Source organism: Oryctolagus cuniculus, chromosome X, assembly GCF_051225735.1.
Source record: "Oryctolagus cuniculus isolate XC-2025 breed Fujian yellow rabbit chromosome X, ASM5122573v1, whole genome shotgun sequence".
Classification (NCBI taxonomy): Eukaryota; Metazoa; Chordata; class Mammalia; order Lagomorpha; family Leporidae; genus Oryctolagus; species Oryctolagus cuniculus.
The window spans coordinates 76924585-76942261 of record NC_142888.1 but is presented as its reverse complement, the minus strand read 5'-3'; the positions used below and the strand labels follow the sequence as shown (position 1 = coordinate 76942261).

The following is a 17677-nucleotide window of genomic DNA, read 5'->3' as shown; positions in this document are numbered from 1 at the left end:
ACTCCCGGGCTCTGCCCAACTGGACCGCAGCCACCACGCACCCTGGAGCTCAGCCCTCGGCCCTGCCTGTGTCCGGGGCCTCCACAGCCCACAAGATGCGGGGGGCTGAGCTGGCTCGGGCCTCCAAGGGCTTCAGTCCTCTCTAGTCAGGTCCTGGGACCCGCCTGCGCAGGCGCATAGCCACCAGGGCGGGCGGAATCCACAAACCACTTCCTCTTGATGGCAGTGTTGCACCACGAATGCCATCTGCCCTACCACCTCACATCTTCACCCCGCCCTTCACAAAGCAAAAAACTCCCAGGACGGTCTGAGTACCCAGCATAGTCACACTGCAGGATTCTGAGGGGAGCAGGAGGAGCTACCACACAGCCCCGGATGCTGCACCTTCTCATGCCCGTGCAGCCTGGCCTAAGCAGGCTACTCTCAAGACCAGCAGGCAAGAGACCCTCCTAAGGGCACCCCAGCAGGGACAGGTACCTATGCCTAGCCGGGTCTCACCTTCTGTCCCACAACTGGTTTCAGCCCTCCGGGATCCAGGCAAGGGCCCCACAGGCGCCAACCCAATCCCACCCTGCAACATTTGGACTCACACATTGTCACTGAGCCCTGCAACAGCTTGCCCAGCAGGTCCAGGGTAGCCAAAGAGTCTGGCTCACTCACTGACAAGTCATTTTGACATGATGCCTCAGGGAGACTTAAACAGTATGGACCCAGAGGTTCGGGGAAGGAGCAGAGAGTGAGCAGTAATAGGCATTCCAGGACCACAGGACTCAGTGTCTGTCTACACTCACAAGGCTCTATCCTATACTGTAGACACTGAGGGTCCACACTGCCAATCAGGAGAGGAGCCAGGGGCCACACCCAAGACATTGATTCTGCTTTACCTGACCCAGGGTCAACAGAGAACTCCCCAATGTAGGCAAACACATACAGGGGGTAGCTCCTTTATATGAGGAATCTGTATCCACAGTGGGTCTCTCAGGCAGATGTGGGGACGTAAAAGAAAGGAATAGTACACGTAGGCACACAAGGTTGGGAAAGATGGAAGGTGAGAAGGTATCTGCACAGGCAGGTGAGACTCAGTCAGAGCAGGGGTGGGGCCGAATGGAGCACACACCCATTCTTCCATTTGGAGACACCTGGAAGGCCATGCAAACCCTCTGTCCCTGGACAAGATCACTTCCATGTGTGCATCCACTCTGGCCTCCTCCACTCCATGGAGCCACAACCTGGACCCTCCTTAGGGAGTGATGACCTTGGACCCAGGGAGGTGAGCCAGGGCATCGTTCTCCCTGTCTTCCCATCTGAGGTCGGCCCTGTCACTTCGTGCTGCCCCCACAATGCCTTGCTTCTTACCCAGGCCTGCTCCTAGGTACTCTTACCTAGAAGAGATGTTGGCTCGGAAAGTCAAATTGTCCTCTCTCCAGGATGAGCTGCAAAGGCATAAGAGAGAGGAATTGAGGAAATAAGAGAGGAAATCCTGGAACTCACACTACATGAAGTTAGGATCCAGGATCCCCAGGAAAGCTCAACTCTGCCTCAGAAGAGCAGACCTTCCCAGGTCTTTATAAACTTCCCCAGTGGGCCCACAAACCCAGCAAACGGATGACCCGATTACAGAGCCTAAAACACACATGAAAGCTGACATATGAAGTGCAGACATATCTTGTTGTTTTGTACACATAAACATCGCAAGGAAAGCAAAGTGTGGAAATGAGTTAGTTCCCTTAGGACCCCAATACAGCAAACACTGCTTTTAAGGCCTAAGGGATTTAGGGCCTTACACTTGTACTTTCATGCACAAAAGGTGGAGGCAGAGGTGGGGAGGGACGGGGCAGGTGGCATGTCCAAAGTAACACATTAATCAGGCAATCATGATTTGTACAGGGTGGTTTGTTTTCCAAGGGTGGGTTGGAGGCACTCAGCGGGTCCTCTAAGTGATCTGGTCTACCGCTCCTCAGCGGGTATCATATGGATGGCAGCAGAGTGTCACATTCATAGAACCTGGGTATCGAGGACAGCCAGGGTGTGGAGGTAGAGGAGGGCAATACCAAGTGACCAACTTATTCTACACTAAGGCTTCCTCTGGGCATGTGGCCTCTGGATGTAGCAGATAGAGAACTTGTGATTTTTTGAGAATCAGGAAGCATCTCAGCCCATTTCTGCTGAGTTCCTGTGTATTTTCAGCCCACTCCCCTCAAAGAAATGCAGGTACTCAGAGGTGAGATCCATCCCTGGTCACTGTCTCTGCAGGCTCCTCCCACATTTTAATGCATCAGATCCCCTCCCAAGGGCCCCCCCCCCTTAATCCCAGCTGCACCTCCTAAGGACCATTGACATCAGGAGTTCTACACTGCTGCTGCAACTGGGGACCTCATGGGAGTTCACAGCAAGGCTGAGTGTCACTTCTGTGACCCAAGAACAGAGGAATGAAAACGAACTTCCTTCTCTGCTACAAGCAATTTTGAAACCAGACAAGTTCGTGGTGTTTTAGGATATAGTTTCAAGGCTGAAGGAATCCTTTCCGGGTCTGAGCTCACCTAACACAACTGCTCCGCGGCTCCTAGGGGTTGGAGCAGGAGGCAAATGGTGCTGCCCTGGACCCACCAGGGTCTTAGCTGAGCAGACTTCCTCTAGCCCCGCCCAGACATGGCCGCCACCAGGGCTGGGCCACAAGCGCCATGCTCACTTGGAGCTCAGCGCACTGGCCCTGCCCCTGTCTCGCTGGCCCTGCCCCTGTCTCAGGCCTCCACAGCCCCCACGACCTGGGGAGGACAACCTGGCCTGGGCCTCCAAGGGATCTGAGCCCTCTCAGTGCGCGGCCCAAGACCCAACTGCCCCTTCACTTCCCTGTCAAGCCAGTCCTGCGCAGGCGCCAAGTCTGAGGGCATGTGAGATCTGCAAACGACTTCCTCTTGATGGCAGTATTGTACTGCAAATGCCCCTTCCCTGCCCCTCTGGAGTCCTCCCTCCACCCCTTGTGCAGGAAAAAAATGCCCAGCATGGCTGCTCCACCTCCCTCTGAAAGGAGCAGGAACAGCTAGTGCAGAGCCCTGGGGGCAGCCCCTTCCCCAGGCCTGTGCAGCCTGGCCTCAGCAGGGGCTCCTGGGCTGCCCTAGGGACCAGCAGTAGGTGCTGCCCTTCCAGCACGCCATCTGTGGAGCACATGTGTGCCTACCATGCTGCTTCCTTCCACTGGACATTCCTTCAAGGGGATCAAAGGCCAGGATTGCAGCTCACTCAGCATCAGTCTGCATGGGACCTAGTCACTGGGTCCACACTGCCGGCTTGTCCAACAGGTGCCAGGGAGGCAGATGCTCTGAGTCATTGACAGGCCACTGTGACAGTCTTGGGCAGCCAGCTTGGAAGCTGAGGGACTCAGCGCTGCTGTCCAGGAACACAAACGGAGGCCTCACTGCCACCCAGGCCACAAACCACAGTGCCTGCTCCACTCCCAGGGCTCTCCCTGGCCTTCAGATGGCCAGTCAGGACAGGAGCCAGGTGCCACGCCAGACACCCCCTGTCCTTGCACTTGACCCAGGGTCATTGCCTGTGAACTCCCAGATGGTGGCAGAGGGAAACACACACTGGCACTAGTACATGGACTAGGAGGTATCTTTATCCACAGTGGATCTCAGGCAGATGTGGGGGAAGCTAAAAGGCAGGGGACCAGTAGCTGCATGCACACACGGCTCAGTAAGTTGGGAGGTGAGCAAGTTGGTGCACGTGCAGGTGGAATGATGAGCCAGGGGGAGCAGTGAATGGAGGGCACAGCCACAATGGCATTAGGAGCTCAGCAAGGTAACGCAAACCTCCTGGTCCTAGACAAGGTCACCTCCACGTGTAGAACCACTCTGCCCTCCTCCTGACCATGGATGCATAACCTGGGATTTCCCCCTGACTCAGGAGGGGCCACAAAAGCCACAGCAATCCATCTACCTACCTCCTGATCCAGGGTTCAAACCACCTACCTCCAATTTGGGAACACTCTAACTTAGGCATTCTCAAGATCGGAATGCCGGAGGCCGGCGCCGTGGCGCAATGAGTTAACGCCCCAACCTGAAGTGCCAGCATCCCTAATGGGCGCCAGTTCAAGACCAGGCTGCTCCGCTTCCGATCCAGCTCTCTGCTATGGCCTGGGAAAGCAGTAGGAGATGGCTCAAGTAATTAGGCCCCTGCACCTGCGTGGGAGACTCGGAAGAAGCTCCTGGCTCCTGGCTTTGGATTAGTACAGCTCCAGCCCTTGCGGCCAGTTGCAAAGTGAACCATTGGATGGAAGACTCTCTCTCTCTCTCTCTCTCTCTCTCTCTCTCTGCCTCTCCTCTCTCTGTGTAACTCTGACTTTCAAATAAATAAATCTTAAAAAAAAAAAAAAAAGATCGGAAGGCCAGCAGGACCAACATGTCCAGAACAGACAGACACAAAGAGGGAGGTTGCAGATGCATAAGGACAGACATGGGGAAAGAGGATGAAAGCCCAAAGACAAGTCTGAGCACCTGGTTCCTCTATCACGACAGGCCCTGGGCTTCAGATGACAAGGGTCCCACACGTGGGCCTGTCAGGAGGGGAGGGGGGGTGCTGTGGCACAGACATCCACCTGCCCTTCCAGAACCTGAAACAGGGTCAATCACTGCACAATTCCCAACACAGGATATGCAGCAAATATATAGTTAGGATATCCTGGTAACTGGCAGTAATCTACATCAACATTTGCTACCTCAATGTGGATAAGGGGAAAAAAAAAAAGAGGGCAAAGCATACACACTGGTGCAAGAGAGAATAAGTATGGAAGAAAGTAGGTATGTGTGCATGTTTGAAATAATGAAGAACAGGGCATTGGGGGGTAAGGGGAGAAACACCCTTACTTTCACAAAGAGCTTAGGGAAACAGCTGGAAAGCCACAGGACCCAACAAAGGTCAGACGCCTGCTGGAGCATGGCTCATCCACCTGGGCCATGGGTGGGAACCTGGGAAACTCGGTATCCAGTACCTACCACACACAGATACCTGGAGGTGAGCCAGGGCACTACTCTCACTGTCAACTCCTGATGCCCCCACAATGCCCACTCCCACTAGGGACCTTAAGAGCATGAAAGTTCTGGCTAGAGTACTTGCCTCTGGGCGCTCTCTGGGTTGGGGTCAAAAAGAGTGAGGAGAGGAAATGAGCCAAGAACAAGAAGGGAAATTCCGGCTCATTCCTGTGAAGCTCTGACTTATCTGCTCCTACCAGCAGGATCCTGGTGAAGAGAATAGGACCCAGGGAGGCGAGTATAAACTCCACAAGTGTGCCTAGGAAGTGAGGATTGGTTAAGAGGATATTCTCACCAACAACCCATAAGGTGATGATGCATCCACAGATACATATAATTCTGTTTCTTGTCATCCCGCTGACATTGCCAGAGAGAAAGCCTAGGCAGCACTGGCCTAGGCACCTGAACACAGGAAATATTAATTCTTAGGTTTCTGTATTTGCAGCATCGCATGATTTTTTTTAACCACAAAAAGGTGGAGGGAGAGATGGGGAAGACAGGATGATTACGTTTCTGGAGCAACAGCGCCATCCAGCGGAAGCTGTTTCAGAATAGCCCCAGTCCATACATACAACGCATGTGGAAGGTTTCTGAAATTAGGAAACTTGAGTTCAGGGCTGGCAGCAGGCACAACCACAATTATTTTGAGAATCAGAGAGCTGGGCTCCTACAACAATGAATGCTGAGTGGCAGGGCCTCTCAGGTTGCAGAAGCACCTGAGGCCTGTCCTTAGTGACTGCCATGTTTTGCAACCTGGAACTGAAGTTTCTTTGGGACACTGGGTCTCTTGACTTAAGTGGATGGAGAAGTTCCTGACTATCATTTACTAGTTTGTGTGCTTTACTCTCCCTTCCCTTCATGAAATTCTGGGTCTCAAGAGTAAATGCAAATCCTGGGAATGGCCTTTCATGGCTTCTTCAGCACAGAAAATGGATCACTTTCAGTTTAGCAGGTGCTGGTTTACCTGTTAGCGCTGCTGCGGGCCTTTCCCCTCTGCACAGTGTAGGTGTTCCTGCAGGGACGGGGGTCCTCATGGGATGCGGTAGGCAGCTGAACCGATCACCCCTGAAAGTAGAAGGAAGAAGGAAAATACCCCAGTCCCCATTAGTGCTCACGCAGCCCACTGTCCCTCTGCAAGCCCCCTTGGATCTGGACAGCCTTCCACGGAACTCAGTCTAGACAGGGTGGCTCCTCACTTTACTCCTAAGACAGGGGAACAAAATACCCACAGCTCCTTCTCAGGGCTTCAGGACTGAGGTTTGCACTAGGCTGGCTAGACATGGCCACCACCAAGATATCTAGCCCTTGATTTGCTGGGCCAGGCCACCAGATACCCCGGAGCTCAGCCCTATGCCTGCCTGTGTCCAGGGCCTCCACAGCACCTATAGCATGTAGACCAACCTTCCACTTGGCCTCAAGGGCTCTGAGCCCTGCCAGAGTCCAACTCCAGGACCCACTTGCACTCTCACTTCCCTGCCAAGCCAGCCCTGAGCAGGCGCACAGCCAGAATGGTTGGCGGGATTCACAACCTGCTTCCTTTTGATGGCAGTATTGCACCATAAATGCCACCTGCTCTGGTCCCCTGCAAGTTCTCCCTCAGCCCTTTGCACAGCAAAAAATGCCCGGCGCTGTCCAGTGGGTGCCCAGCATGGCCACTACCCAGCAGGGCGGCTCTGCCTGGCTCTGAGCGGGGTAGGAGGAGCTACTGCACAGCCCTGGATGCAGCCCCATCCCCGTGCCCATGCAGCCTAGCCTCAGCACACTGATCCTGGGCTGCCTCAGGACCAGCATACAATGGACACTCCTGAGGCACCCCCAGCAGGGGGAGGGCACCTGCACCTAGCTGGGTTGCACCATGGCACCACACTGGGCTTCAGCCCTCGGGGATCCAGGCAAGGGCCCCATGGGCTCAGAACCAAGCCCACACCACAACAGTTGCACTTGGATGTTGTCACCAAGCCCTGTGATGCCAGCTTGCCCAGGAGTTCCAGGGTGGCCCATTGCACCCTGGCACATGGGGAGCAGGCAGGCAGGGCAGTGGGCAGGAAACAGACACTCCCCTGCAGAGAGGGCCCTTTGCAGACCTCCCACGGGAGTGTAGTCCCTTCTGTCTCTCTCTTACACACACACACACACACACACACACACACACAGCCCTGGTCCCCGGCACAGCCCCACTCTCAAGGACTCTTGGCTCAAGCCTGCACGAACACCCGTGCGCCACCTGCTGGTGAAGCCTCGTGTGTCCCAGAGCGCATGTGGACACTCCTCTGCCAATGTCAGCCAACCAGCCGGCCCTGTGCTCCTTGTGCCTTACCTCTCACCTTAGACTGCTCTTCTCTGGACAGGTCCTCCGGATGGCAAGAGCCCTTTGCACACCAGTCGACTGCCTCTGCTGAGGCCATACAACAAACTAATGCATTCCCAACAGAACTGTCCACAAGGGCATGTGCCACACACCCCAGGGGGACCATCTCACTGGAAACCACAGGGCCCCTTGACTCCCTGTCCTGCCCCGGGCCCAGTCCCCACGGCCTGTATTTGGGATTCCATACCTATAGTGGTTTTCTCCTGGCTTCTCTCATGTCTTTTTAATGTTGCCAGGGAGTTTCTGTATTACCAGGAATCTGGCATTGGGAGTAGAGGTGGTACTTAAACCAAAACTGCCACAATAGCAGATGCAGGTTTTCCAATTGGCTTAACCATTATGTCTAATGCCCACCCCAAGACTTCAGAACTTTTGGTATATAAACTCTCATCCCAGGGGTGGGTTTTTTGCCCATATGTTACAATGGTGTTTACAACTCCCACATCTTATATCAGACTATGTGGGTTCAATAACCAGCTCCTTCTACAAACTAGCTTCCTACTAACACAAACCCTTGGATGCAGGAGTGATGGCTCTAGTTTGTTAATTCAATCCTCCTATGTGGGAAACCTGGATTGAGTTTCTGGCTCCCAGCTTCAGCCTTGCCTAGCCCAGTGTATTGCAAGTATTTGGAGAGGATCTAACAGACGGAAGGTCTTTTTTAATTAATTAATTAATTTGAGAGGCAGAGTTACAGAGAAAAGGAGAGAGATCTTCCATCCACTAGTTCACTCTCCAAATGGCCACAACAGCTAGAACTGAGCTGATCCGAAGCCAAAAGCCAGGAACTTCTTTCGGTCTAACATGTGGGTGCAAAAGGCCAAGCACTTGGGCCATCTTCCATTGCTTTCCCAAGCTATTAGCAGAGAGTTGGATCACAAGTGGAACAGCCAAAACTCGATCTGGCACCCATATGGGATGCCAGTGCCATAGGCAGAGGTTTAACCTACTATATCACAGTGCCAGCCCTGAGGTCTCTTTTTACATGTGTGTTTCTCTCTTTCTGTGTCTCTACTACTTGCAAATACATTTTATAAAAGAAAACCTAGAGGCTGGTGTTGTGACATAGTGGGTTAAGCCACCATCTACCACACCAATATCCCATATAGGCATTGATTCATGTTCTGACTGCTCCAATTCCAATCCAGCTCCCGGCCAATGTGCCTGGGAAACCAGCGGAGGATGGACCAAGTGCTTGGGCCCCTGCACCCATGTGGAAGACATGGAAGAAGCTCCTGGCTTCAACCTGGTCCAGCCCCAGCTGTTGCAGCCATATGGGGAGTGAACCAGTAGATGGAAGTTCTATGTCTCCCTAACTTTGCCTTTCAAATAAATCAATCAAAAGGAAGGAAAGAAAGACAAAACAGAAAGACAGAAAACCCAGTTCAAACTTACACAGTAAGAAACTTTCCAAACTCTAGCATAGCTTTTGGCAGCTTAAGGCTCGGTCTCTAGGATGACCCAGTCCCCTCTCCCCACCCACTCCCCTACACATATACATAGTGCCTACCAGAAGATGCTCACAGCTGAGAACAAAGTCTGATTTTGCAGCCAACACGTCCTTGATGATAGACCCCTAACCCTCTTTTCTCAGCAGGCAAAGAACTGTAAATAAGTATATCTTATAACTCAGAAGAGCCCCTCTCTCTCTAGGGTCTGAGAGCTTTTCCTTTGAAAGGTGAAGGAAAAAAAAAGTCCTCTATGCTCCAGGCTGCGTGGGAAGCACGGAATCCTGATTTAGGTAAGTGACTAGTTAGCAGACAGTTATACTCACCACTTCCTTGTGCTCCTTCTCTGCCTCTTACATTCTAGTGACCTCTGCCTCCCAGAGAAGAGAGTGACTAGAAAAATGGCAGACAGGCCACTCCTGTGGGGTTGGCCCAGCAACCCCACAGTGACTGTCCTCAAGCAGCTGGCACTACGAGCAACCACGTGTGCAGCAACACATGCCAGCAGACCAGCAACTCATGTTTAATAATGAGGAGGACATGCGCACCAGGTTTGAGAATGAGGTGTCTGACACTGCGGTCAATGATCAGGAGGGGGACATGGTGCTGTCAACCCCAGATCAGGAGATGAGAACACCTGTGGCTCCTCGCCTACTCACACTATGCCATCTTCCTTATGTGCTCTCTCATGGACACTCTGTACTTGCTGAACAACTATCCTGAGCAAAGGAGTTCTGCTCCAATGTTCTCATGAACCTAGGGGCCAAGAAGAAACACCTTCGCATGTCCACACAGAGGCAGCCTGCACAGAGCAGGAACCTACGCACACAGAAGATGGGCACATCATGACTTAGCCAACACCAAAGATGGCTTGTATGAGGTTTTCCAGATGCCACAGTACTATGCAGCTGAAGCACAAGTCCTATGTTGCCCTTGAGCCTGGACAAGGGGAGATACGAGCCTCCCGGGTGCCACCAGACTACCTGGTGTCTACTGTGGGCTGCCAACCATAAGCTGGCCACTCTGGCTCTTGCATGGGTGATAGGAAGATGAGACTGAGAAGTGAAATTTATCAAATTTCCACGCCTTTATGCCTTTGCTCCTCAGCCATATGCCTCTATGGCAACTGATGTCATGGTAACCAACAGGCCCACCTGGCTCGGCTAGCTGCCCAAGCAGAGAACTCAAAACGTGAATTAACGCACTATAATGTCTCACCTACCATGAGTTTCCAACCATGACCTGCCCATCCAAGACACTCATATTACCTGCCATTTCATGATATCATGGGTCTGGATCCTTTCAAGTGGTCCCAAGTCAGAACAGTTATTTTCTTTCTAGAATTTTTCCTACACATGCAGAGCACCAAATACCATCTCACAGGTCATATGAGATCATAGGGGTCTAGTGCCAGACAACATTGTCCCTTCTACCTTTAAAATAATTATAATCCTAAAGTGAACACAGCACACTTTCCTGTATGAAATTCCCTGACTAGTCCATCATGATCGCCCTCTTCTACCATCAAATCCACAGAATCTAGTATACAAGCACACACAGGAACACAAACACAAGCACACACTCTTAACACAGTCACCTAGAAATAAATAGCATAACTGCATTTCTTTTGAATATTTGTCTATATATAATGTTGCTAGATTTTTTATATTAATACTTGATTTAACCCAATATCCAAAGTATTTCAACATGTAATCCATATAAAATTACTGAGATAATTTGTAATTTTTAAAAATGTTTGGTTAATATGAAATACATATACATTTTATGAAGCAGCTGGGTCTCAAACCAGCACCCATATTGGATGCTGGCACTGTAGACAGAGGTGGCAGCTTAACCCTTTGTGACACAGTGCCAGCCCTACAATTTTCTTTATCCATTCATCCATCCAAGGATGCTTAGCAAAGATAAGTCCAAAGATAAGATACCTTGGCTATCCGGGATGCAAGTATTATCTCTTTGATATGCTGATTTTCCTTAGATATAGTCCCAGAAGTGGAACAGCTGGGTCACAAGGCAGACAGATTTTTAGCTTTCTGGGGGAGCTCCTGTTTCACATTGTGGCTGTACTATGTCTACATATAATTTGTTCTAATGAAATATATTTTGTATTATTATCCTCACATATACAATCTGATATCTGAAATTCTCTTTGGAAAGCTGCACTATTGCAGTGGATATTTGGTACAGCAGTTAGGACACTGCTTGGGAGTACCTATGTTAGTGTCCCAGCTGCACTTTTAATTTCAGCTTCCTGATAATGGAGACCCTGGGAGCTCTAGTACTTGGGTCCCTGCCATGCATGTCAGAGACTCAGATTGAGTTCCAGGCTCCTGGCTTCAACCTGACCCAGTCCTGGCTGTTGTTTGCATTTGGGGAATAAACCAGTAAATGGAAAATCTTTGGCTGGGTCCCTCTGCTTGGTCTTTCAAGTGAAAAAGGGTTTCTTTCGTTAATCATGGCCATTTCGGACCTCAGATGTTTCTGCATCACAGATACAGAAAATAACTATGTGACTGTTGAGCACAGGCCAATCCCACCCTAGCGGCCTGTGGGGCAGCAGGGAGATGCTAACATTGGCTTAGGAGGGGGTGTGGGGACTGTGGCCTGTTTAACACTTAGTGGTCACACAGCAGCCTGCACCACAACTGGCCAGAACAGAGTATTTCTCATGGCCTTTTATATTTGTGCCATATATACATGTGTATATATTTTAAAATCTTGCATCAAAATACATTTGGCATATTTGAACGTAGTCATAGACACATCCTGGATATGCTGTCTCACTTTAGTGCACAAAAACAAAAGGCTGAGCGATTCCTGCTGAGGATGTCCTAGAGCCAGTACACAAGGCTCAGGATGGTCCCAGAGAAACAGCGAAACCAGTCCTCCTTCCCAAAGAGATCAAGGAAAGATGACAGAGATCACAGAGCCAAAACAAAGTAAAATCGATCAGTTCAATTTAACAGAGTGACACCATTACACTCCACAGGTCTTTACCAGATGCCAGAAGGGTGTAAAACAAAAGTGTATCTAGATAATCTTCCTCCAATGTGTGGTGACTTTTCGCCAGAGCAAGTCTCCGGGCACTGTGCCGTGAACTGCCCATAGCATCATTAATTGCTCATGGAGAAACCTGGTAGAAAAAAACTGCTCTGATAGATGATGCCAGGATCTTTTGTTTTCACTGCCCTCAAATGCCCTTAACAGCCAAGACAGCGCCAGGCTGAAACTGGAAACTGGAGTACAATGCAGGTCTTCCGTGGGTGGCAGGAATTCAATCACTCGATCCATTATCTGCTACCTGCCAGAGTGCGCCTTAGCAGGAAGCTGGAATCAGCAGAGAGGCTGGCACTGGAACCCAAGCTTTCTGATAGGAGATATGGGCATCCAAGCAGCATTTTAATTGCCACGGCGAATACTCCCACGTTTCCCATTTATTTGAAAGGCAGAAACAGAGCACCTGACAGGGGAAGATCTCTTATCTGCTGGTTCACTCTCCAAATGCCAAGCCTGGCTGAAGCACTTGAGCCATCAGCTGCTGCCTCCCAGGGGGTACGATAGCAGGAAGCTGGATTAGAAACTGAGGACCTGGGACTCAAACTGGGCATTTCCATATGGGATGCACTTAAACTTAAGGTTCCTTTCACCCATTGTGAACCAGCTTTCCGGTCCAAGGTGTGAAATTGCATAATAAAGAGACTGAGCACACTGATGTTTTTAATCAAAGAATCACTAATTTTTATGTTTTGCTCATGTATCAGTAATTTCTTTTGATTGCGGTATAATTAAGATAAACATTTTTTCCTGATCAGTACTGGTAGCCAGTAACTTAAATACTGGTATGAAAGAACCGGAACCAAACTAAAAATTGTGTGATTTTTACAATAAAAACCATATTAAACACAGTTTAAAAGAAAACACAACTATGAGAAGCACAGTTTCTTATAAATAGTACATGTTCAAATTGCTATACAGATTTTATACCTCAGTGGGGAGAAGAGCCGATTCCAATGACATTTATTTTTTTGTTAGTCCACATGGTTATGGGTGCTTTTATTTTCTTTTGGGTGTGGACACTGAGTTTAAAAAAGCTCTTAGAACATGGTTTTCATTTCTTTCTACTGTATTTTAAAATCTGCTTTGTATGCCTTGTAGGCTCTTGGCATTGTAATTAAAAAAAAATAACTTTCATTTATTTAAGAAGCAGAGAAACAGGAAGACAGAGCAAACACCCCCGACCTCCGCTACGCTCCCTAAATTCCTAAAACAACTACAATGAGGCATTGGGAGGTCAGCCAAGAGCCAGAAAGTCAGCCCAGGCCTCCTGGTGGGGGGCAGGAACCCGATTACTTGAGCCATCATTCCTCCTCCCAGGGCCTCCTTAAGCAGGAAGCTGGAATCAGAGGTTGAGCCCCATACTGAACTCAGGTATTTCCTGCAGGTGTCTTAATCACTAGGCTAAATGCAAGCCACAGCATTTTATTTCTTAGTTACCTTCTAAAAATAGAAACTGCACATAACCCGGGACCTCAACTGTACCAGTTAGAGATCTCAGCTGCTCCAGGGTCAACTGCCTTACATTCATATTTTCTCCCTCCCAAACACACGACTTCTTATCCCACGTTCAACTTTATAACTTAATTCAACAAATCATACTTAATATCCAGGATTCATACTATGGTACTACAATTTGTTTTCACAGCAACATATCTTCAGTTATTCACAATTTCACTTAACAAAAGGCCCGCAGAAGTGATTATTTCTATATTTGGAGATAAGGTTTTCACCATGAAATCAAGTATATTATTTTCATTGCATACTCAGTTGTGCTTCCTTGTCCCATTGTAACATTGACCTGCTACCTCTATTTAAGTAAAATTTCACTGAAAATGTTTAATTGGTTATTTTTAGTGAGCTAGCCAAAGCAGCCCAACAATTATTCCACATTGCTAGTTCCACATTTCTTCCTTAAATTCCATTTAAGTTAAATTTGTTGTACTTTTCTCTAATTTTTAATACCACAAAACCTCCCTAGTATCAAAAGTTGATATCCATTAAAAGTTAGCTTTTCACTTTCATAGAAAAACCAGATTGACACCTCCCCAAGTACAAAGCAATATGACAAAAATTGATTTCCTATTTAGTCATAAGATAGTCAATGATATTCTTTCTTTTCATTAACAAAGACTCACTGCAGGCTTAAGCACTATTTCTGTGCTTAAGAAACATTCTTAAAGTCCCAGCAACTAAAGACACTTGCCAAACTGAGTATACACAAAGTGTAGCATATTCTGCTCAAGACAATCAACGTCATCCACGTTTTAGGATGAGGAACGCACACATCGTGTCCCCAGGACATTTGAAATGAAGCCGGCGCCAGAAGGACCTCCTTTTACTACTCCATGAGCTGAGTGAATTTCTCTTCAGTAGGACCAATGTTTGTACTATACATAGTCTCAGAATTTGTTTGTGGCCATATGGGTGGGCGAACCCGAGTGGGGGGAAGAAATCAGAGGAGCAGCCTCTTCCGCAGCCCAGGCTCTTCCTCTGGCCAACAGGAAGTGCTTCCAGGCCCATCAATGGGGAAGCCCTGTAGGCTCTCCCTACCTTTGCAAAAGCACAGGGCTTGGGGGGAAGGGGGTGCTAGTGCCTCACAATACAAGACCCCAGTCTCCTCAATATTTTTTATTTTTTGACAGGCAGAGTGGACAGTGAGAGTGAGAGAGAGAGAGAGAGAGAGAAAGGTCTTCCTTTTCCGTTGGTTCACCCTTCAATGGCCGCTGCGGCTGGCGCACCGCGCTGATCCAAAGCCAGGAGCCAGGTGCTTCTCCTGGTCTCCCACGCGGGTGCAGGGCCCAAGCACTTGGGCCATCCTCCACTGCACTCCCGGGCCACAGCAGAGAGCTGGACAGGAAGAGGGGCGACCAGGACAGAATCCGGCGCCCCGACCGGGACTAGAACCCCGTGTACCAGCGCTGCAGGCGGAGGATTAGCCTAGTGAGCCGCGGCGCCGGCCTTACTCAATAATTTTTAAAAACGAGAACTAAGAGCCCCCTGAAAATTTTGGGTCCTGCATTTCGAAACCGTAAATGCACGGGTGGAAAAGCAGCTGTATTGCTTGGAGGTCAAACCTTCATTAAAGGAAATGTTCCGTGGCTGAGGCTAAATTCAGGAGGGCCCAGCTCCTGTGGGAAGGGTGGCATGATTCAATCCAAATCCGCCGAGCCACAAACCCTCTGCAGCCACGTAATGGGAGAAGCCGAGTGGGGCCAAGGATCCGCTGGGGCCCCCTCTCGCCCTGTGGCCACGGACGCGGAAGGCCTCAGGGCTTTATCTGGGCAGGGCGCTCCCTGCACTTGCCGGTCAGAGCGCGAGTTCGCCGCGGCGGGAAAATTTCAGTCCCCCCACCCCATCCCAGGCCAAGTCCGCCAATGCGCGCCGGACACCAAGGCCGGCAAAGCAGCAGCCACCACCGCGCTGGGTCGCCCATCTAGCACCGTTTGTCCCACGCCCAAGTCTGGGTCGGCGTCCTCCCTCACCCGGGAGAAGAAAGGATAGGAAAGTCAAGGCCGGTAGACTCACCTGGCTGAGGCCGCTCGCCAGAAAGAAAGGCACGACGCACCGCCATCTGTCCACGGCGGCCCCATTCACCCCACAGCGCCCCTGCTGCAAAGGACGCTCGCTTGCTCCTCCCCCACACTTGCTCTACACCGCTCCCCTGAGGGGGTGGGGGCTAAATCTTGGGGGAGGGGCGGGGCAGAGAATCCGGGTTCTGAGCCGTCGGCTCCGCCCAGGGGAGGAGTGGGACACTCAAGACCTTGGCAAAGGCTTGAAGGGGCAGGGAGAGGGGGACTTGGGAACGGCGGGTGGGAACCTACTGGTTTCCGTGCGAGTCGGGCCCCAGTTGCTTTGGCGCAAACGGTGACGGGAACGGAAAATAACGTGGAAAACAGACCGGTCAGCACTTGCCAAAGCCTTGAGGGGTAACAACTGGAATACGCGCAGTTTGGAACGGGGCTGCGTGCCTGGGAGTATCAGAGTCTTCCTTGCTCCTTCCGCTGGGGAGAGGCAGTCCCGCAAGCTCCCGCCTCTGACCCAAGAACTCCAGGGAAGCGCCTCTCCCGCGGCCGTCCAGGGGCTGCTGCAAGTCCGGCCAGCGCCACAGAGCCAGCCACTCGGAGGGCTGCCCGCCGGACTGCTGCCCTCCGCGCTACCCTCCTTCCTTATGAGGAAAGGAACTCGCTCCTCTAGCAAGATGTCGGTCCCCGCGTGGAGACACCTGTGGGGTATACAGTAAAGCCGGATCATCTGTGATGACGCCACTCGGGAGGATTCGGCGGAGGTGCAGCCGCCCAGCCCCTGTTCCCTAAGGACTGTGGGGGCGGGGAGAGCTGCAAATCCAGAGCCTTTCACGGAATCTCTGTAGGCGCCTAGGCCCATGGGAGAGCTGCAGGCTGCCGGCTTGCTGAACAATGCACTGTGAGGGTGTCCCTGTGGACCCTGCTTCTCTCCATTGACAAGGCTGTCCTGTTTAAGAAACCACAAATACACGAGTGTTTCAGCAATAGCTGAAGCCACCCCTGCCCAGGGCCCTCAGTGGTGTAACCCCTCATCAAGGACACCCCTCAGTGTCTGCCTCAAGCCCAGGACAGGCCAACTGGCCACTCACTGCTACCAACTCAGAATGCCCTGCCCCCTGCCCCAACTCCCCAGAATGCACTGCCCCCTCCCCCAACTCCCCAGAATGCCCTGCCCCTCCCCCAACTCCCCAGCATGCCCTGTCCCCTCCCCCAACTCCTAGAATGCCCTGTATCCACCCCACCCCCAGCTAGCTTCACAATCTCAGCCCCCCCCCCCCCAGGATCACCTGCTGGTCCCCAACTCACAGCCCTTTCTTTCCACCTGTCCCTGGTTGTTTGACCAGAGGAGGGTGGAATTCCCAAGGCACGTGGAGCAGACTAAATGGGCTCCTGCGGAGCTTTCTCATGCTCAGGCAGCTGCCCTATTGCACTTCAGGGCTGCCCAGGACAGCGTCCGAGTCCCAGCTGCCTTCATTTGGTGGGAGGGAGGAGTTCATGCTCTGCCACAGCTTCCCCACCTGGCCCCAGTGCAAAGGGAACAGAGCAGCCAGCGCCTTCCCAGCTGGGATCAGAAGACACAGCCCTGAGCTATGAATCTCAGCTGGCTGTCTGGGTTCCTTGTTCTATGCTTTCACTTTAGGGGTAATGGCCATTCGCCTCACAGGGAACCTACTCAAAGCCTGTTTTCTGTCCCTGCTCCCTGGACAGACACAGACTCAATAAATACTCACTGTGGCCAAAAACCCAGGTCCACAGAGGCTAAATGGCTTTGCCAGTGTGAACCTGAGGGGCACCAGATTCACAGGTGAGGGGCTCTCAGGCTGCAAATGACAAATGAGCATGAGACAGGATGCGCAGTATCATTAGTTGTGTAGGCAGGTGCAGATCAAAATCACCAGGAATTCCAGGTCGCAGTTACTAGGATGGCCAGAATAAACACAAAATGCAAGGACAGACATTGTGGCACAGCTGGTTAAGCCACCACTTGGGCCCCCAGCATCCCATTCCCCAGTGCTGGTGTTAGTCCCAGCTGCTCCAGCTTCCTGCCAACGAACTTGCACTTCCATCTGTGTCACCGACATGGGTGACCTGGATGGAGGTTCAGGCCCCTGGCCTCGGCTGTTCTGGCCATTTGGGAAGTGAATCAGTAGAGAGAAACTCTCTCTCCTTATGTGTGTGTGTGTGAGTGTGTGTGTCACTCTGCCTTTCAAATAAATAAGCCAGTGTTTG

At 51.1% G+C, this 17677-nt stretch overlaps 1 protein-coding gene across 4 annotated transcripts in view; it reads right to left on the bottom strand.

The window, feature by feature from the left end:
* The window catches only part of LOC149119678 (uncharacterized), a 119999-nt gene that overhangs the window by 55454 nt on the left and 46868 nt on the right, over positions 1-17677 (bottom strand). For all 4 annotated transcript variants that reach the window (XM_089324034.1, XM_089324036.1, XM_089324037.1 and 1 more), the window contains exon 4: positions 5995-6095. In XM_089324034.1, coding sequence (XP_089180160.1) covers positions 5995-6095 — 101 coding nt within the window. The remainder of the gene's footprint in view (positions 1-5994; positions 6096-17677) is intronic.